At 46.4% G+C, this 22669-nt stretch overlaps 1 protein-coding gene across 4 annotated transcripts in view; it reads right to left on the reverse strand.

Annotated features, from left to right (window-relative positions):
• Positions 1–22669, reverse strand: part of Kiaa1217 (KIAA1217 ortholog) — a 292280-nt gene that overhangs the window by 122364 nt on the left and 147247 nt on the right. For all 4 annotated transcript variants that reach the window (XM_032885186.1, XM_032885185.1, XM_032885187.1 and 1 more), the window contains exon 3: positions 16583–16781. In XM_032885186.1, coding sequence (XP_032741077.1) covers positions 16583–16781 — 199 coding nt within the window. The remainder of the gene's footprint in view (positions 1–16582; positions 16782–22669) is intronic.

The raw sequence follows: 22669 nt of genomic DNA on the forward strand, positions 1-22669 counted from the left end.
AGAGAAACGGGCAGTGGAGCTGGGACACCTGGGTTGCCATCCTAGTTTTCCGTGTTGCCAACAGAGACACCGGTAAGCAAATGTCAGCCACTGGAGTCCCATCTGCATGCACGTTCTAGGTTAGCGCTTTTACACATATGCTATGTTCTAGCACAACGTCTTTCATAGCAGGAATAAATAATCAAAACATCCATAAACTATTCCCCCCAGTTCTACAGCTAACACCCTGATTTCTCTAAGACCAATGGTTCTCAACCTGTGGGTCATGACCTCCTTGAGGTCACATATCAGATATTCTACATATTGAATATTTACATTACCATTCATAAAGGTAGCGATATTACATCTATGAAGTAGCAAAAAATAACTTTATGGTTGGGGAGTAAGGAGCTGTAATGCAGGGTCTCAGTATTAGGAAGGTTGAGAACCATGGTTCTAGATGGTTCTACGACTCCCTGCTCCCCCAATCTGTGTCTAGGCTCTTTAGTCTATTCTAAACCTAGTGGCCAGAGCAGCTTTGACGCCTGAAGGGCGGCCTTGGCTCACTACTTGTGAGCATCCCCTCACCCCCTGGTGGCCAGTGCAATCGGTCTTTCAATTGGACGTGTGACATCCATTCACCATCTCTCCTGCTGCGTCCTTCTCTGCTCTGTATGCCAATGATCTGCCCTTCTCTGCTCCATATGCCAACGATCCTCCCGCTGTTTCTTGAGTGCTCCAGGCGTGCTCAGGCCCTGCACTGACCTCCCTCTACCTGGAACTTTCTCTCTGGAGCTCTGTGACTTGTATCTTCGTGTGGTCTAGGTCATGTTTCAGATGCTACTTTCCCTACCTCTCTCTGTCCATTTCTCTGTAACCTTTTCCTTGTGTGACTTTCACAGAATTACACCTTCATACCTATTTTATACACCCCTGGCTTGATCAAACATAAGATCCAGAAAATCAGAAGGTTACGGCTCTTTCCTGATGGTTGCTCCCTGATCGAGCCCCTGAGGGCCACATAATTAGTGTGAATTCCTTCCTGTATGATTTCCTGTACCTACCTTTGAGGAGTACATGCACATCACCGGGACTGGCGATGTGTGTCATGTGTGTGTGTGTTTATAGTCAGGTATGGTTTTGTGATATGCGTGGAAGCCAGCGATCAAACGTTATCATATGAGAAAGTCAGACAGCCGGGGTCCAGAGAACTTGTACAGTAGATGCTGAGCGCACTCCTAAGTCCATCTCTCAGGGAGCTGAAGGTGGGGCGAAAAGATGGTTCGGAGGTCAAGCAGGGATCAAAAATAGGCCCAGGAGAGATGGAGAAAGAAGCCCAGCAGGATATCTTCCAAACTCTTAGCAGGGTACAGAGCCCCCTACCTCAGAAGGGCTGCCTCCCGTCATGTGTGCAGAGTTACCACAGGTGAAGAACAGGCCTGAGCCTGACCTCTGCACTCTTCCACAGGAGTCTGAGTAGAATGACAATTCCTCATCCTGTACAGGGACTAACAAGACTAACATGGGCTGAGATAACAGGTTTTAGTTTCTTGTTTGTTTGTTTAAACAAGGGCACACTAGTGCCTTAGAGCTGTTCTGGGACCCTAGACCAAACAATAAATACTCGAATCTCAATCGGATCCTGACTGGGGAAGCTAAAGAGAACCAGGTTCAGTGGCACAGCCTTGACAGCACGACAGGGACGCTGAAGTGGGAGGATTGTGAGTTAAGGCCATCTGAGGCAGCAGCAAGACTATCTTTAAGAAGGAAGGAAGGAAGGATTAAAGGAAGGAAGGAAGGAAGGAAGGAAGGAAGGAAGGAAGGAAGGAAGAAAGGAAGGAAAAAGAAAGAAAGAAAGGGAAGGGAAGGGAAGGGAAGGGAAGGGAAGGGAAGGGAAGGGAAGGGAAGGGAAGGGAAGGGAAGGAGGAATGGAAGGAAAAGAACTTCAGGAGGCCAGGTCAAAAATCTGTTTTTACAAGATGCCTGCTGAAGTTGGGAGTGAATTCTTTGAACCTGACCCCAGAGTGGGCTGCCCCGAGTAAGAAACTTAAAGCAGGGTTCGGTAGGGAAGGGGGAAAGGTAGGGTCTGAGGACCGGAGGTCTGACAAGAGTGAAAGGTCCGCTGTTAAGGGAAGACCCAGCAGAGCCTCAGGGACAGGTTGCCACGGGGCTGCGGGCTGGAGCAGCAGGGAGGCCCGTATGACTGAGTCGAAGCGGAACTTCATCTGTGAAGTCTTTGCTGTGTGTATATTTTAAAGTCAGTCCTTACATGTGTCTTCAGTTATGCCAAATTCTTTAAATACAAGAACCAGATTTCATATATATTTTTTAAATAACTCACAATGGCACCTTTCACGGTGCCAGAAAGCAGGCAGACTCTTAATATAAAAGACACAAATTGGGGGGTTGGGGGTGGCGTTGAGAGCGGGTATAAGGTGGGAGGGACACGGGAAAAATGTATTTTTACTATTACTTTACCTCACTGGAAGACGTTTAGCTAGGGATGGCCAATTAACACCTCAGCAAGGTCTGAAAAACGGAGATGTTGTAGGGAACGTAATTTTCAAACTATTGAGAGCTCAAACCCTGACGGGATGAAAACAGGAGCTTGCCCTGGTGGGACACGGCTGAGTCATGTGGACGCCAATGCTCGTTGGCTGAACTTGAAAATGGAGCCGGGCAACTGTTAGAAGAAGAGTCGGGCTGGAAGAGTCTGTCGCTAACTGAGGCTTCAGTTTTTCTCTGGACTGCATTAAACTGCCAAGGCCGAAGCACTGCACAGGCGTAGAAGAAGCAGGCTTGGAAACAAAGGGGACGCTTGACAAACATAACCTTAGTGTCTGGAAGGAGGACGAACATTGTTCATGGTAGCTCTGTGGGCTGTTGAGGAGAGAAGGCAGGGGGGAGAGGCTACCATGAGCCCCATTCTCTTTTGCTCAGGATGGACAACTGGGGGCTTGAGCTGCAGAAATAAAAAATTCAAGACCAACGTGTGGTCAGGGCAGGTTTCTCCTGAGCTCTGGTCCCCTTTTCCTCGGATCGGAGACAGCTAGAAAACAGGACCGCTTCATCATTTTGCTCTTTGTGCGAGGATGCCCGTCACGTTGGTATAGGATCCATCTTTATGACCTCATCCTCACTTAGATCTTGGCTCCAAAAGCAAGTTTGGAAGTTTGGAGTTCTGGGGGATAGATTTAAGAAAGCAAGCATCTAAGTCCACCTGTAACAGCTCCTAAGAGTCTCAAGAGAGTGAAAGTGTCGTGCGTGCGATGGGCCCCACCTGCTGTGGTGTTCAGAAAGCAGCTATGCTAGACGGAAATCGCACCCTCTAAAGTCTCCGGACAGGGCCTTGGCTCCAGACCCAAGGCCTGCTTCATCTCAGTTCCACACCACGATGTTCGCTGGAGAAATCTGAATGGAAAGTAGACCAGAGGCCTTCACCACTTCCCTTGCCTAAGGAGACACACGTGGGCCCGGTTGCCAGCAATGGTGAACGTGTGCCTTCCTGCGTTCTTAGCACACCACCTGAAATAGGAGAATCCGCCAAAAAGCTGTTTCCTGATGTCACCTGGCAGCCTGTTGCAGGCCACTGCCGGGATGAGACCATCAGGGAGGATCTGCGCTGGTCCGTGACAAAACACAGGCTTGTGCCCCAGCACTAATTCTAGCATTGCACAGAATAAACAGTCTTTAAGCTAGTGTGAAAATCCATGTGGAAACTCTTACGGAGTTAGAAGAACATAAAGGTCCCATTTGGAAGCCAGCTTTTAGAAAACAAATTAGTTTGACAAGGGACTGTTCATTAAAGGAGAAACGCATGCGCTGTTGATGACACCAGGGCCCCATGTATAGTCCGGACCCAGTGGTCATACACTCAGGCCAGGGACCAGTACGGTGGTGGGAGGGTAGAGTAACCAGATTGCATTATGTATATAACCAGGTATGTGTGTGAAATTGGCAACGACTAACTAAATTAACTCCTTAAGGAAAACAAGTAGGTATAATTAATCTCGCATTCACAAAGATAACAAATGGTGAGTGGAGTTCTCCAGAATTGCTCTGGGGAAGGAACCAAAGAACTGACTTCCCCTCTTCCAGGAGTTCAACAATGTTACCTCTTATTCTAAAAGGCCACTGCAAAGCAGCTGCCAATATAACACATTTTATTGCTTTTTTTTTTGGAGACACGGGGTTTCTCTGTGTAGCCCTGGCTGTTCTGGAACTCTCCCTATAGACCAGGCTGGCCTTGAACTCACAGAGACCTGCCTGCCTCTGCCTTCACTCAAATTTTCACACTAGATTAAAGACCATTTATTCTGTGCAATACTAGAAACAATGGTGGGGCACAAGCCTCTCTATGTCACCCCACAGATCCTCCTTGATGCAGGCTGCCAGGTGACCTCAGGCAGAGCACTGGGATTAAAGGCATGCACCACCACACTTTAATACATCTTAAACCAGATACTTCTAATGCCACCGAGGAGGAGAACGGAGGCTGGTCACCAGTATTGCTAGAACATAGTCAAGGGGCTGTAGAGATGGCTCAGTGGTCAAGAGCACTGGCTGGTTTTCCAGAGGATCTGGTTTCAATTCCCAGCACTTACATGGTGGCTTGCAACTCTGTGTACACTCCCCTCTCTGGCCTTCTATGGTACTGCACTCACATAGGCACATACATGCAGGAGAAACACCTATACACATGTAAAAAAAAAATAACCCCATTCCCCCAAAAATACAGTCAAAATGTAGGGTGGGATACACCTATAACTTCAGGATATGGAGTTAAGTTTATTCTTCATTACCTAGTGAGTTCAAGGTCAGCCAGAGATAGATGAGAGCCTGCCTTAACAACAACAACAACAACAACAACAAAAGGGATTTTGTTACTACAGGAGAGTTCCTGTTTTTCACTTTCTTTGCTATCCAGAAGGGGCGTGTCTCCCACATACCCTTCTCCAACTGAAGTGCCTTACCTTGATACAGACAATTCATCCTGATAGCCCAGCACCAACCATTCGAGGCACTATTCCTTTCCTGTATCAAATAAGATCTACAGAAATCGCGCAAGGCCCTGGGTTCGGTCCCCAGCTCCGAAAAAAGAACCAAAAAAAAAAAAAAAAAAAAAGATCTACAGAAATCGCAGATCCTTTGATATAGCCTTGGACAGTGTGATATAACATCATGCCATTGGATTTTCAACTTTTAACGTAAAAGACCTTGCAGTAAAAAGTCCTTGCAAAGAAATCATTGAAATACAACTACTGTGTAAAGGGATGTTAAGATTATTGTTTTTATCATTATAACTGAAAAGGTTTTCATCCTAATGAGCTGGTGGAGACCTTTTCTGAAATAATAAAATCCACTTAACTCACTTCGATTAAAATAACTTAACTCACATTTCTCCTTTTGTCTGCCTTTTCATCCTGTTTAAAGTTACAGCAATTATCCTTACCTTAATTTCCTGGCACACATATTACATTCAATTGCTACTTGTAGAAATAACTATTTCAATAGTTCTTAGAATTTTATTGTTTTTGATTAAGTCGAGTCAAATTTATTTTGGTTCTAGAAGTATAAATAACATAAAAAAATTTTGCCCTGCTGGCTTTCATTGTTGTCTTTGAAACTTAGGAATTCTCTTTTAAGTGAATATTTTCTCACATACATAAAACAAAACAAACAAACAAAAAACCAAACCAAAACAAAACAAAAACAAACAAATGAGACAAAACTCCAAAACATGACAGGGGACCTGGGTTAGAACGGGCCTTCCTCGCTGTGATACAGAGAAAGGCATATTTCACACTGGTCTCAGGGAAGACTAATTTCCCCCTCTATGGAGCTGTGAAATGTCTGCTGCCTTTCACTTATTTCAATCTCATGCCTCCATCTTCAACCCTGAAATGTTTTATGTAAACGTTATTAAATGGTGACCTAGAACCCAGGCTTACTGACATCCTGGATGCAAAGGCCCAGAGGACCTGCATCTTCCTCGGGAGCCTGCTCAATGCTTGTGGCTACCCTGGGCCTCATCTGTGAGCCACCAACATTCTAAAGGAGGGCTCACATCAACCAGAACTGTCTTCCAAGTCAACGCATTTCCTAGCGTTGCCTGCCTACAATGCTATCATAGAAGACCTTGGCAAAGGTCTTGGTTTCTTTAGTGTTGCTGTGCTAAGACACCCTGACAAAGGGTGAAAGGAAAGATGCAGTCCATCGCTGTGGGGAAAGCCTGCCAGCAGAGGCAGAAGGCTGGCCAGTCATACCCAGGAGGCAGAGTCTTACTGAATCACACCAAGGAGGCAGAGAGTGAAGGGGTGGGGCAGGCCTACGAAGTCTCAGCCCTGCTCTCAGGGATCCTTTTCTTCTACCAGGCTCCATCTTCCAAAAATCCCCCAAACTTCCCAATCAGCATCAACAGCCGAGGATCGCATGCTCAAACCTAGGAGTGTATGTGGGTGATATTTCACAGTCAAACTACAAAAGGCATAGAACGTAATAACTACTTTGAGATTCGAAAAATCAGCTCTAGAGTTTCAATCCAAGAGTTTTACCAGCATAAGATTTCTAACATCTAAGTGTATTTTCTTTGAGGCAAGGCCTCGCTGTGTAGCTTTGCCTGGCCTGGAACTCAAAGAGTAGACTAGCATCGCCTTGAGTTTATAGAGATCCTTCCTCCGTACCTCCCAAGTGCTGGGGTCAATGGCGTACGCCACCACGCCTGTCTACTGGTATAGGAACAGTTGCATTGTGCGGCCACACTGTCTCTTGTAAGCACTTCTTTCCTAGAGTTGAGTTGGGTGCAATGAGTCTATTTGTAGAAATCTCCCATGTTTCATTCCCCTCGTATGTGAACATACTAATTCACAAGACACAGACAGGGGTGAACTTGAATCATTGTGCATGGAAGTTCTGAAATAGTCCTATTGGAGGTTCACTACCAGCCCCTAATCCACATTTTATTTAAACGTTGACTTGGTTTATTAAAACAAAACAAAACAAAACAGAAAACCTCCCAGGACACTTATTTTATCAAATGTAAGAAAACTAAAAGCCAACACTTTTTCCTTTTTGTTTATTTTTTTTTCATAGAACATAGTTTGGTCATATTCTTTCCTCTCCCCCAACTCTACTAACCTGTCTATTCAACCTCTCTCTCTCTCTCTCTCTCTCTCTCACACACACACACACACACACACACACACACACACACACACACACACACACAACACAAATTAAAAAATTCAAACAAACAAATCAAAAAGTGCAGGGAAAACCGAAGTCCATTTGTGCTGACCAACCGCTCCCGGGCAAGGGGCCCGCCCGCCCTGGAGTGTGGTTGATTCACTCAGCAGCACGCCATTGGAGACACTCGACTGGAGAGGGCCAGTTTTCCCCCCTCCAGCACGTTATCAATTACAAATACACTCGCTGTTGGGTTAGCACTTTGCGTCTTCCCCTCCTCTGTGCTGGGATTTTGTCTGAATTGCACTCACACAGTCTTGTGTGTCCTGTCACGGTGTATGAGTTCATAGTTCATACGTGCATCAGCTCTGCTGTGTCTGGAAGATGTGGTTTCGTGGAGTCACCCACCATCTCTGCCTCTTTCAGTCTTTCTGCCTTCTCTTTGGCATAGATCCCTGAGCTGTTAAGGGAGGTTTTTGAAGTCGTCCCACTTGCAGTTCACTGACCGGCCTCTAGATGGAGGCAGTCTGTACACATAACAGTCCTTACACATTTCCTGTAACAAAGCTACTGGGGCCGCACAATATGTAAATAGAGAAAAGTCAGTCAGCATTCAAGTGCAAACAACTGAGTCGGTTGCTAGTTAAGGCCAGGACAGACTTATTAAATGGCTTATAGAAACAGTAAATTGGATTTTTACCGTAGAACTGCGAAGAAGCTACTGCCAAAGCAGGAGCTTCCTACTATCCCCCGCAGGTGTGACCCAAAGTCTTCGCGTTAATATCAGGAGTTGCCTGCAGTGTCCCAGGACCGGCCACACCAGATCGTCAGTGCTACCAAAAGGAGCACCTAGTACCCGAAATGTACACACACCAGCCTAGTGATGGATGGGGACAACGGTAGGGGAGACTAAAGAAACCCGAGACCGTGCTCGGCTGCTGTGCCACCCACCATTCAGACCCGCGCATGCTCAGTGCACTGGGACAGCCCATGTCTAGCCTCAGCAACCGAGTAGGCACAGAGAAGATAAGAGTGTGCGACTCACACCCTCCCCCATAGCCACCGTCAAGCTGTCAGGCCGGGTCACTGAACCTGATGCTCAAGGAAACACTCCAGCACTTGCTTTAACAGTGCCCTAAAATGATCAAGTATATTATACCCAAACCTATCCATCTGCTACACAGCATTCTTTTTAAATCTTCTGTTTTGATAACGTTACAATTCTTTCATACTTTTATTATTTTTAAGTCAGTGCATGAGGCTATGCACGTAGGAACATGGGTGCCCATCCATGCTGGGAACTGAACCCAGTCTTCTGAATGGGGTGGGAGGTGTATAATATGTGCTCTTAACCACCAAGCCATTGCTCCAGCCCAAAATGACACTGCATTGCAATCCCTGACAGCACTTGGGAAAGCGAATGTCAAAAATGCTTTGGATATCAGGCTCCGGGTGATGGCTCAATGGGCAAATCCCTTGTCAAACAAGTATGGGCATCTGAACTCAAATCGCCCAGACCTATGTGAAGGCTGCGGGCAGTAATTCCACTGTTTTCACGAGGAGATGGGGGAGGCAGAGGAGAACCCCCTGAAACTTGAAGGCTTCACAGTGGTGTGGTATACACAATAGTGAAAACACACACACACACACACACACACACACACACACACACACACACACACTCTGAGTCCTTTCAGTCACCAACCACACTGGTGGCTCTGACCTTTGGAGTCAGGTGTTTTCTCAACCCTCAGTTCTCATTTCCTACCCAGCCTTGCACTGGGAAGCAGGCTCTGTCTCCCCGGGCCTCTTTTTTTTGAAATTACCACAGGGAGGAATTATCATCAAAGTCAATGATTTGAAGTAGAACAGCCACAAACTCAGCAATCCACCCCACTTGATGAATTTGGCCCTTCATCTGGCCTAAACCCTTCTACATTGTTTGAAATTCTTTTTGCTTTTTCAGTCTCTGTTTACAGATGGGTAGGACCTTCTCTGGGCTTCTCCAGGGCTGCTCTCTAAAGCTGTCCTTCTGGAGTAAGGTCAACCTTCCAAAATCCCGCTGCACCCGAGGGAAGCTGCTGCTGCTGTTCTTGTTTTCCCCGAGTCTCATTTTCGAATTCCTGAGGGCATGCAAAGGGGCGGGGACATCTTGTGGCTACTCTTTCCCCGAAGGCCAACTAAGGAGCAGCCAGACACCAACCCCACTTACGGCTGCATTCCAGACAGGCACCATGATTAAAAGGACACCACTCCATCATTAAGACTGCAGACCTAATATCAGTGAAGTGATTTTTCATGGAAATTATTCCCAAAACCAAACTCCACTGGACAGTGGTTTTCACATTTGGGGGAGGGGACTAGCTTTCTTTTAATCCTTTCTATTTTCACTGGAAAGGGGGTGAAGGGGAAATGGCACGGAGTTCTGCGGAGAACTTCAGCGAGTGTTTCCTCAGATGCCTGGAGCACCTGGCGGAAGGGAAGACGGATAAGCTGAGGTCATTGGAACCAGGCTGTGACGTGCAGGTGGGTACATTTCTTCCTTGTCGCTGCTGCTTTGCCAACCTTTGGCATCAGGTAGCCTTGTTTGGCTGTCATCCAGCTGGGACTGTCTCTCCCAAATGTGAAGTTCATATCTTTCAGGTCGGGAGCGGTCCCTCAGCATTCACAGTGGACTAGAGCCAAGATCTCATGAGACGCCACAGTGATGGCGGTGCTCAGGTCCCTTGAATGGAAACTGATAGTATCCGCCCATAATGCATACACATCCATCGACTCTCAAACACCTCTAGACTGGCGCAAACACCTAGCACAACCTAAAATCTACTTAAGCAAGTATTGTAGGTTTCGGGAACGGTGACAAGGGAAAGCAAGTGTGTGCACACGTGGCATAGGTCCAACTTATGTTTTATTTTAGGGCTGGGATTGGACCCAGGGTCTTGGACATGCTGGACAAGCACTGTACTGCTGAGCTGTATCCACAGCCCTGTGATAATCCTGGTCTGAGGCTGGTTATATCAGAGGATTCAGAACCAGCAAATCCAGAGAACGACTATATACCTATGGCTGTGTGAACATACATGTATATATTAAATATACATACATGCATTTACGTATGCCCTACTGCTTTTAAATCCTCTCCAAATACACATGCTGAGAGTCCCATGGAGAACACACCATGCTTAGCCCCTCACCATCCCTCCCACTGTAGAAATGCACAGAAGCAGCAGATTATCCACAGAGAATAATTATAAACCAACAGGTTTATCTCCAGGCAAGTGAGAAAAGGCTTCCTCTTCTCCCTGGAGAGTGGGAGTTTGAGGTCTGTCCACCATCAGGGTGCTGAGCCTCTCCATAACACAGCCTGAGAAGGACTACAAAGACAAATTGTGCTCAGTGTAGACGCGTAAGCTGGAACAGGTTTCCCTACTCAGCTTGTTGACATTTGCATAAAAGTCTCTGCCATTCTCAACCCGCCAGGGGTTCCTGTATGTGAACACCGGGTCCCCAGTATGTGGTCTCCAGCTGTTTGGGGAAGGTTATGGATCTTTTAGGACTGTGACATCACTGGGGTGGCCTCTGAAACTTTATAGTCTCACTGAGTTTCCGGTTTACCCTCTGCTCCTGTGTGCTGCTGAGATGGAATCTCTCCAGTTTCCTGCTCGGGCCACCTGCCGCCGCCACATCTCTCTGGCATTATGGGTTCTCCCTCTGGAACCAGGAGCCAAAATAAACTCTTCCTCGCACGAGTTTCTTTTGGTCACGATGTTCTGTCACAGCTACAAAAAGGTAACCAGGACCTGGTCCCATTCCAGGGTCCGTGGCCAGGGGCTGGCAGCAATAGCATCTCACCTCCCTGGGTGACATCTGAGGAGGCAGTGCTACATCACAGAGCTACGGGCACAGCAGCCTCTAGTGCGGAGGTCAAGGTCTCTGCAAATACCTCAGCAACCAACAAACAATACCTCGATCTAATGTCTCTGAAACGCAAAGTTAATTCAAAAACCCACTGTGGGAGTGGAAGGGATGGTGCATGAGTTAGGAGAGCATCCTGCTCTTGTGGAGGGCCTGAGTGTGGTTCCCAGTAACCTCACTTGGTGACTCACAATGACCTACAGAAGAGTTATCCCGAAAGGATCCCCTTAAAGAGATCCACAGTGAAGCCGAATTTAAAAACCTCCTTCTATGATCTATAACCCTGCGACCTGGAATTTACTCAAAGAAACCTCCACACAGATGCTCTCAGCAGCTTTACGCAGACCTATCCAAACTTGCAATCAACCAAGATGTCTATTGGAGGGTGTCTTAGTTTGGGTTTTACTGCTGTGAACAGGCACCACGACCAAGGCAACTCTTATGAAAGACAACATTTAATTGGGCCTGGCTTACAGGTTTAGAGGTTTAGTCCGTTATCATCAAGGTGGGAGCATGGCAGCATCCAGGCAGAAGTGGGGCTGGAGGAGCTGAGAGCTCCACCTCACCTCTTGGTCTGAAGATAGCTAGGGGAAAATCGGCTCCCAGGCAGATAGGAGCAGGGCCTTAAAGCCAATGCCCACAGTGACACACCTACTTCAACAAGGCCACACCTCCCAATCGTGCCACTTCCTGGGCCAGGCGTATTCAAACCACCACAGAGGGTAAATGGATAAACTGACACATCTGGATGATGGGATATTATTTAGCCATAAAGCATGCAGAACACCAATGAGCTCTTGGGCCAGCGAGGTGCTATCTGCGGTAACCACACACCAGGGCAGGGCTGCCAGTTGGGCCACCGTTCCAGCCTAAAGTTTTTTATTAAGAAGGGAAGGGGTGGTCTACGATGATGATCGAATTTATAAGTAAAGAGCAAGGTAATGGACAAGCTGAGAAATCTGAAGGTCCTCAACCTTCCTAATGTTGCAACTCGTTAATACAGTGCCTCGTGTTGTGGTGACCCCATACCATAAACTATTTTCACTCATACTTCATAACTGTCACTGTTGCCGCCAAGTGGTGTCTCAGCTCCCAGGACCTTCAGAAATATGTGTTTTCCTGTGGGTGCTACCCACAGGTTGAGAACTGCTGATCTAGAGGGATAACATGTTTAGAGGGTTCGTTAAAATTCTCAGTTCTGACAGAAATGACAACACAGAGATACCCTTACAGGGCCATGGCCAGGGAGGTGCGGAAAGGGTGATTATTACAGCTACACCTCTAGTCCTCTGTGACAGGAAGAGCTATGCTGCTTCCTGGGACTCTGGGGACTGTTCTTCTGTGTGTCTTTGTGTTAAATAAGACCAGACACAAGGGGATTTCCTTAATCAAGGCAAGGCTGAGTAAGGGCCTTGGAAAGGAGATTGTGTTTGCAGGCTCCTGGTGACTCACAGTTCCCCTTCATTCCAGTCGCTCATCAACCACAGTCAATTGCACCCTAGGCACCAGGTGCTTCCCAGAGGAAATTCCCAAACTGACCACAAGGAGGCAGTCAAGGGCAGCGTTAACATTGCTGGTCCAAAGCCTTCCTCATTTTCTGAGGTCACAGGTACCTTCATTTTGACAAATTTTGTCCCTTTGTTTCTTTCCAGAAGTTGGAAAACTCTCAAGTTAAATGCCCCTTATGGAGGGAACAAAATCGAACCCCTTGAATAAATCTTTAACTTGCTGTGACTGTCCGTTTATACGCGCGTTGTAGAGAGACTGGCTTCAGATCGAGGGTGAGAAGTTTACAGAAGCACAGGCAGACAGAAGTGTCCCCTCAGTAATCCCTGGGGCAAGGCTGTCAGTGCTCTGCACCCTCTACTCTCTCTACTGGAGGAGGGGTTCCCCGGCTGGGCAGGTATCCACCTGCAAGGCCAGCTGTGGTGACAGCCAGAGGAAATTCCTCCCCTGAAGACAAAGGATCCATTATCCTGCAGGCTCAAGCTCCCAGGGATGGGGGAAGGCACACGGGAGGTTCTTATCTTTACTTTATTTGGCAAAGCAGGGGCAATCTTCACAGAGACCTGACACCCCCACCCCCACCACCACCACCACCACCACCACACACACACACACACACACACACACACACACACACACACACACACCATTTCCTGCAAAGCACAAAGGAGAAATTCCACTCCCAGCCTGGCTCCTGCCTCAGGGCTGACTGGCTAGGAAAGCACAACGCTCCTTAATCCAGGTGGAAGCCGCAGTCTGAGGAAATAGGAAGGCTCCCTCTGCCTTCACACTACCCTGAGCAGTATGCTCCCAAGCCACTGGGGTCCCAGAGACATCACTATCACTGTAAATGCAGCTAATGAGGTCTAGGGTTCATACTTCCCTATTCTATGATTTAACTGCCAGGCCACAGAAACACACACACACACACACACACACACACACACACACACACACACAGTATCCCCCCGGCCTTCCTTTCTTATCTGCAAAACAAGGACCCTTACCTTAACAGCAAGTATATAAAATTAAGAGCATATGCCTTTAAACCCAGCACTCAGGAAGCAGAGGCAAGTGGATCTTTGTGAGTTCAAGGCCAGCCTGATCTGTAGAGCTAGTTAGTTCTAAGACAGCCAAGTCTAACACAGTCTAAGCTGGTCTCAAATTCACTCTGTAACCCATCCTTACCTCACACTCAAAATCTTCCCGAGTTAGCCTCACAAGTACTGGGATTTCTGATGTGCATGATCACACCCAGTTTGAAATTCAGTGTTAAAAATGATTCCGAGTGGGGCTGGAGAGATGGCTCAATTGTTAAGAGCACTGGCTGCTCTTTCAGAGGTCCTGAGTTCAATTCCCAGCAACCACATGGTGGCTCACAACCATCTGTAATGGGATCCGATGCCCTCTTCTGGTGTGTCTGAAGACAGGGATAGTGTACTCATCCACATAAATATTTCTAAAAAAACTTTTAAAAAATAGATTTAATTCGAGATGAACAATTAAAATGCTAGGTGTTCTTACTTGATCATAATGTACCTTTTACATGCATACATACGCTATTAATATTAGCATACTCCATACTGAACCTTGTGTACGTGTCCAGTTAAAAAGCAAATGAAGGGCTAGAGAGATGGCTCTGCAGGCTGAAAAAAGTACCTGCCAGGCAAGCCTGATAGCCCAGGTTCAATTCTCAGAACTCACATAAACCCCATGTGGTGGCAGGTGTCCATAATCTCAGCACTCTTTTTTGCTTTAAAATGATTTTTTAAAGAAACTTTTTAAAGATTTTTTAAAAGACTTCTTTATTTAATGAGTACACTGTAGCTATCTGCAGACACACCAGAGGAGGGCATCAGATCCCACTACAGATGGTTGTGAGCCACCATGTAGTTACTGGGAATTGAACTCAGAACCTACCGAAGAACAGCTGGTGCTCTTAACCACTGAGCCATCTCCCCTACCCTGATCCTAGCACTCTTACAGTGAGATGAGAGCTCGCCCAGAGTATTCCTAGCCTGGAATACTCAACCCAGCAATACTCAGCCCTGCACAAACAAGACTCCGCCTTCTAAGACAAAGTAGAAAGGTTATTTTCTGACCTCCTCCTGCATGCCATGGCCTGTGGGCATCCACACTCACCCATATATCCTTCACACACGTATACACACAGACAACAGAAACAGTAGTAAAAAATAACTAAACTGGGTAAAATTTTAAAAATATTAATAGCATTGATAACATAAGCAACGATGTGTCTTTTAAGGTAGCTGCGGTATTATCCAAAGCCACACAAAGAGCATAAGCACTGTTTTGTTTGGCCTAGGGTTTGTCTGAACAGCCAGAATGGCTTCTGAACGCTGCTCTGGATACTCTCTGCAACGAGGAAAGGAAAGCAAGGTGCCAACTCACGCCTATCTTCTCCTTATTCTTCCAACAACAGTTTGCTAGGTTTTATGTGGCAGAATTCAGTTGCCTTCTGCACTGACCCTATATCTGACCTCTGTCCCCCCAATTCCATCTGTCTGCAAACACGAAACACCAGCACAGAGAGCAAAGAGATCTACACCCTATAACCTGCACATTATGTTAAGGGGGTGAGAAGGGCAACAGAAGATAAGAAGTGACCTTATAATTCAGGGCGTGAATAGCTGAGGTAAAGGCAAAAAGAGAGCTTACACCTCTTGGTAAATCTGGTTAGATGAAAGCCGTGCCCCACACCTGAGAAGCCCCTCGTTTATGTTCTCAAACCAGGAGGGGAGAGGAGCATGACAAGTCCAGAGAGGCTAAGAGAAGCCACCTCTCAGAGTTCACTCAACAACCATTGTGCCTTCTGGGACTGAAGTGTGGCCAGTGGGATAGGCTCCCCTCTGGTGCACCCCTCGGTTATTCCCTTGTCCTGGAAACTGGAAAGCACTACCAATGTAATGGCTAAAGTTGAAAATCCCAGACAATTCAGAGTGAGCCCAGCCCCAGAAACAGCCTGGACTTTGGCAAGGGTTAATTAACACAAGTTAATCACGGTTACTATTGCTGTGAGGAAACACCATGACCAAAGCAAGTTGGGGCAGACGGGGTTTATTCGGCTTGCACTTCCACAACACTGCTCATCATGGAATGATGTCAGGACAGGAACTCACAGGGCAGGAACCTGGAGGCAGGAGCTGATGCAGAGGCCAGAGAAGGGTGCTGCTTCCTGGCTTGCCCAATAGGATCAGCCTGCTTCCTGTTTCCTTATAGAACCCAGAACCACCAGCTCAGGGATGGCACCACCCATAATGGGGTGAGTCCTCTTGCTTCCATAACTAAGAGAATGCCCCACTGGCTTGATTTTATGGAGGCATTTTCTCAACTGAGACTCTCTCCTCTCCAGTGACACTAGCGTGGGCCAGGTTGATAAAAGTAGCCTGCACAACTTGACATTCCTTTTTCTTTGGATCTCAAAGTCCTCACAAAGGCCTATAGGTAAAAGGCTTGTCTACCAGCCTGCACCCATCCTAGGAGGTGATGGCACCCTGGACCAGTGGAGCCACATGAGAGAAAGATCAATGGAGACTCTTGGCCCTTCCTTTCCCTGTCTGCATCCTAACCGTTGCTTTGTCCTACCACAACAAACTCCACCATGATGTCTGTTCTCCCCACAGGAATAAAGCAACAGATTAGGGAATGGAGGCATCCTTCCTGCTGTGAGGTGATTCATTTTGTTCCTCCATAATTACTGCCTTCCCAGGCCCAAAAGCAAAGCAAAAGAGTCAGCCCAAACATGGACTGAAATCTTTAAAACAGTGAACCAAAATAAATTTTTCTGCCTTATGCAACAATAACTGGGGAAATTGTCAGTGATGGAAAACTAACACAATATTGAACCAGCGAAGACTTCTAGGATCAGCACTTGCAGAGTAAGATCAAACTGATATCTGAGCCCAAGAGCTCAGAAGCATAAAAACATGTACACATAGTAAGACAGAGACATGTGAAACTGCCTTTTGAAGCTTACCCAGGGATCTTTCCTTTGTTTGATTGGTCGATCTCACCACTGGAAGGCTTGCCCGAGTTCGACTGCCTCTGGCAAAAGGACTTGGTACGTCTCCCTCAGACATGGCTTCCAAAGAGTCACCAGATGTCTCTGATAAATGCTCAACCGGATCCCCCAAATTGGGAGGTTGAGGACTGTGGGACAGCTTGGGGCTTTTTGTCTGCAAAAGATATTTTAAAAGAAAGTGTTATTTCTATAAGAAAGCATTGTTCATTATTAATTAAAATTAATTTATTATTGCCATGTTATTTCCAGTACCAGCTGTGAACAGGAAGAAAACCACCATAAGGGTTACTCTGGGAGTCAGTAGTGTACAGCCCTGGAAAAAAAATATTCTTGATGACCCCATTAGGAATTGTAATCGCTAGATGTCTACCTTATGAATGGCGTAGGATGGGAACAAGCCCGCACTACAGGAAAGACTGGTGGAGAATCATTACCTTCCCAAGTGGATTCTCTCAGTTAAGGCATAACATGTGGGACTGTGCACCTTTCTATGTGCCCAATGTGGTCAGTAGCCTCACACTAGGGTACACTGGTCTTCACCGTCTTCTACAAAGACCTGATGTCAGGAGCTGAAGAGATGGCTCAAGGGTTAATATTCGCCAGCTAATATAAAACTAGCCTCCTTCACCATGGAATGAAGTCAGGACAGAAACTCAAACAAGGCAGAAACCTGAAGGCAGGAGCTGATCATGGACCCAGGTTCAATTTTCAGGACGCACAAGGCAGCACATAACCACCTGTACCTCCAGTTCTAGGGATACCCTCTTCTGGCCTCTAGAGGCCTTAGTCATGCAAAAGGTACATGCACAGACATACATGCAGACACACACTCATACACATATTTTAAATAATTAAGTTAAATTAAATTAAACTTTCCCAGTGTAGTGGTTTAATCTTGGCACTCAGAAGGCAGAGGCAGGCAGATGTTTGAATTCAAGGCTAGCCTCATCTACAGAGTGCATTCCAGGACAGCCAGGGCTGCACAGAGAAACCCTGCCCCCAAAACCAAACCAAGCAAACAAATAAGCAGATCAAAACAACAAAGAAAACAAACAAACATGTGTTTATACTTCCGTAAGTGTTTACACTTCCGTAAGTGAGCTACACAGTGAGGGAGATGTTAATATCACCATTGATTGCTTGTTCTGGGGCAGAGGACACTCAGCAAGTTGTCTAGTTTTGTTTTTATCTCCCTTGCTAATCTGCAGACAAGTAATGACCCCACGTACACACTGCCTAATATAATTTCCCTCTGAATTACCCGTTTAGACTTCTATGTTAGGGAGTAAGTATGTCAGATACCCATTATCTGTTAATAGCTAATACTCCCTGAACATACAAACGTTTGGGGTGAGTACTGTCCAGAGCACCTGGAGATGTCAAACAGCTCCTGAATTAATTGGTGATGTGTATGGTGAACCATAAATAACCCAAGGGAATTATGATAAAAGTATAAATGAATATCCAACAGAACCCCACTTCTATGCTCCAGTCCCTGCGTGGGACTAAGGATAGAATGATTCGGCCTGCAGACACGTGTATGCACTCTTCCTCATGGTGTGTATAATCTACAACATTAAGGAGAAGGGAGAAGACTGGGTGTGGTAGCGTACACCTTTAAAGTGCTTCGAAGACGAAGACGTGACTATCAGAATGAGGCCACCTTGGTCTAAAGAATGAGCTTCAGGACAGCCAGGGCTACACAGAAAAATCCTGTCTCTAAAAATCTGAGAGAGATGGGGTGCAATAGGAGGAACTTTGTCATACAAGATTGGTGGTAGAAGTTTGCATGTGTATCTAGAGTCAAAAACATGTACATGTTGGTATCTAGGAAGAAAGAAATAGGAGAGATGGCCCAAGCCAGAGTATAAGGGAAACAGTGAGAAATGCAGTCTGGTTGAATGGACCAGCTTGTGCCAAGTCCACGGAACAGAAAGACGTTGTGGGGTGGGACATTTGTTGGGGGAAGAGAGCAGAAGAATTCTCACCTGACCAAAAGTAATGAAGTGGCATTGACTATTCAGAGGGGGAAAAGGGTGGATGGTGGCAGGATGAAGATGCTTTTCTAGATCACAGTGACTGCTGGAGATGATACCAACAGGCCACATGGCAGAGAGGAGGAGCTACGGAACTTCACAGGGCAGAGAGGAGGAGCTACGGGAGTTCAGAGGGCAGAGAGGAGGAGCTACGGAACTTCACAGGGCAGAGAGGAGGAGCTTCGGAACTTTACATGGCAGAGAGGAGGAGCTACGGGAGTTCAGAGGGCAGAGAGGAGGAGCTTCGGAACTTGGTGAACCATAGAAAATGGACACATGGTCTCAATCTTTCCGTCTCCCCTGGGCCAATGCTGATCTAGACCCCATGACTCTAGCCACCTTGTGGGAGGCAAACTGATTTAGAACAACTAGGCAGCTGACTTTATTAAGATGCCAAAGGAGCTGGGGGTGGGGGTGGGGGTGGGGATAGTGGTAGGGTACAGGCTGTCCCTAAGAGTCAGGCTTCTTGGTTTGTTGCATTCCTTGATTTCCTTCATGCAGCCTTAAAATGCCAGTCTACCAGGCACTTAACGTCAGGCACTGAAGCTTCCTGGGGAGTGATCTGTGCAGTCACGGGGAGCCCTGCTGTCCAGTGATCTGCACTTGATTTATAAGCCTCTGGGAATATCTGGAGGTTTGTTTTTTGTTTTTTGTTTTTTTTTAATTTAAATCAAGTGATACTGAAAATTATGTTGCCTTTCCTGTTTTAATGACTTAGCTATTGATGCTTGAGTGAAGTCCCAATTGTATGTGATCCTGTTGGTTAACAGAGGATTCCTCTAGGCTTCTCCCAGGGACCTAGGCTTGCGTCATCACCCGCTACAGGCCGGGTGCAGCAGAGGAAGGCAGTGTATACTGCTACCCCAGCCTCCGTTCTTCCACCTCTGTTCCCTGCTGGCCTCTCTCTTTTGTTCTCTTTCTGTCCTTCTTTGTTCCCCCTTTCTCCGCCTCTATGCCGTTTCTAGGTCCCCACTCCCTTCCCTTCCCCCACAATAAACTTCCCTTGCATCAGGCCTGTCGCATGGAGTGGTTTCTCAGGGGGCACCCTGGCCTGGGCCTGCCAGATACCACCTGCTGTCAGCGCGTTTCTGTATAGCAATACTACTAGGGGGCTCTTGTAAAGATGGCATCATCTCCTATTCATTACCCAGACAGCCACACTTCGCTGCACCTCACAGGACCCTCCCACAGTGGGAAACACCAAGTCAGTTATTCCCCTCCCTCCCGTGACCCCCGGGGATGTGCCTTCCAGAGATGCCTGCATATCCAAATGAAACTCAGCCATTACAAGTCGATGAGATTATGAAGCGAGATTCCAGCCAGAAACAACGCCATTAGCAGGCAAATCACCCCTTGGGTTTGTTTTCATGTGCAAGCTTCCAAAGCAGATTATTTCTCAATTTACTTTTTATGAAGTTGGCTTCTATTATGGTGAAGTGATACTCTTCCTGAATGTTTTTCTTTCAGTCTGGGATCAAACCAAGCATATTATCCGACTAAATCTCACTCACCTACCTCACCAAGACATGAAGAAATGGCTGTGTTCACCAAGGACAGAGCTTCTTAATTATGCTAAAGAGCATCTCAAGCTAAGTGTGTTCTACCCAGAGAGGCGGGGAGGTGAAGAGGAAGGATTCATTTAGCCTAGCAAAGAGCAAGAAACAGTATTCCTTTGAGCCTTACGCAGCATTTGTCTTCTGTGCTGTAGACACCCCAGCAGCCTATGGCTGGCACAGTGCGTGTTATGAGCTGCGACTTTCCATTGCAATAGGCAATAATCTTTGAAGAAAATGAACCATCAAATCTCTATTTCTCGTTCAGGGTCATCACAGTAGTGAGTAAATATAAAAATAGAGATGAAAGGGCTGATTTTTTTTTTAACGTCCTATATATAAACTATTTGGTTCTAAATGTATACGTCTCTTGATTTTTATGTCACTCGGTTTCTTGTTGAAAACTACCCTTGCACATTAGCAATTTCCTCAAGCGCTGCACCTTCCCCTCAGATGCTAACTTCCTGCTGAGCCATCCTCAGCTCACAGAAAAGACAAGAGAAATGGTTGGCACTGGTATTAGATAACTCGTGATCTGCTATATTGAAAAAGAATGCACTTGGGCTACTTGGCCTGCACCCAGCATATGCTGGGACACGGTTTACCCAGCACCCACAGAGCTGTGAGTTCAATCCCTAAGACTACATGAGTTGGGCATGGTTACACTCCGGAGCACTTGAGAGGTAGATAGGGACTCAGAAGTTCAAAGTCATCCTCAGCTACATAGCCAAGGACCGTCTCCGAAAACAAACAGCAAAACAGAATCACATTTCTGTAACACATTTCTGTAACACATGCCACCGTGAAGAGAGAAGATTTGCAGGAATAAGAAATGGGGGTGTTGGGGACAGATCATGGCTGGACGCTTGCCAAGCACACCCAAGGTTCGGGACTTATCCTCAGGACTGCAATATTAAAAAATAAAAGTTAAAAATGGCTTCGGAGAGCAGAACTTGAGTATGGGAGACGTTGGGCTGCTATGAGCCCTTTCCCCTCATTGAACCAATCAGCAGCCACCTAAACATGATGAAACCGATCAAATTCTTTTTCTAAGAAACCACCATGGGTCAGGGAATTGACTGTGTTTATGAAACAGACCAAGGATGTGATGAGAAAGAAGAGCGAGAGAAGGGAGCACGCACACTTGTGGTGCTTCACAGATGAGAGGCACTGGCCCCACTGCCTAGGCAAGCAATTCAGGGGCTTTCAGCTTCCAGTCACTGGTGGGGGTGGGGTAGGTCATGGGGTGGGGCCTACAGTTAGTTCTGCCCTTAGTTCCAGTTTTGTTCTTCCACTGTTTCCAGAAGATTCTACGTCTCATTAGCAAATGATCATGGTGAAAAACCAATTTTAGTAGTCCTCCTTCCTGCCCAGGATGCTGCCCTATGCAGATTCATAACATGAGTGACAGCCAGGGAGAGCATTTAACTCTCTGGAGACCAAACAGACAGCATCAAGTGACTAGAGGGGATTATAACATAGAGGGGTGCTGCTTAGTTTCTAAAAATCTGAGGCAATGAAAAACAACAGTCAAAAAGAGATCCTGCCTTATGGCTCAAAGGTAGTGGATGACCTGGGTTTAAACTCCAGAACTAAACAAAACCAACTTACACCCCTTACTATTCATGGATGTGGATATATATATAATATATCCATATAATATTTATAGTATAATATATATGTATATACATATATATACATGCACATACACACATAAATATACCATACACATAAATATTTATATATATTTCCTATAATATATATACACATGTACATACACACACATAAATATATATAACACACATACATATGAAAACACCTGATGTTGACTTCTGGCCTCCGTATGTATATAAACACATGTGTATACACTTACAAACATGCATGTGTAAACGCACATTGTACGGACGTTAATGTTCCCTAAAAGGGAGGCAGACTACTCGAAGGATTTCAGATTTTGGCTTCATTCTGTTTAAGATAAAGACTTTTCCGGACCCTGCCCCGTCCAGCTCTGTTGCCTCTGCTGTGGAACTGAGGGCTAGCCTCAGTTGTAGAAGAAGCAGGGGATGATGGGAACACTCTCTGGGCTACGCAAGCATTTTCCTTGAGTGGATTTTCCTTGCTGTTCCATGATGACTTAGGACACTGATCTCCCTGCATTTCCATTACGACGAGTTTCCCAGTTCCCCAAGTGCCTCAATCCTGCAAGCACAAACGAGAACAGGGTGGTGGTGTGTAGTCACCCAACCCACTTACCCTTCCTAAAGCGTGTTTTTCCTCGAGGAGGACTCTGTCTCACTGCGCGGTGATGGTATGAGGGGATTCATAAGGCTCTCTCCCATGACTTTATCTACAACTCTCTGACTAAATTTCTAGACATCATCTCTTCCTGATGACAGAAAGTGGAGGGAAGGGAACTACCTCCTCGGGTTCTTTTTGCCCTGGACCCGACGGCT

The sequence above is a fragment of the Rattus rattus genome, chromosome 14 (assembly GCF_011064425.1).
Source record: "Rattus rattus isolate New Zealand chromosome 14, Rrattus_CSIRO_v1, whole genome shotgun sequence".
Lineage (NCBI taxonomy): Eukaryota > Metazoa > Chordata > Mammalia > Rodentia > Muridae > Rattus > Rattus rattus.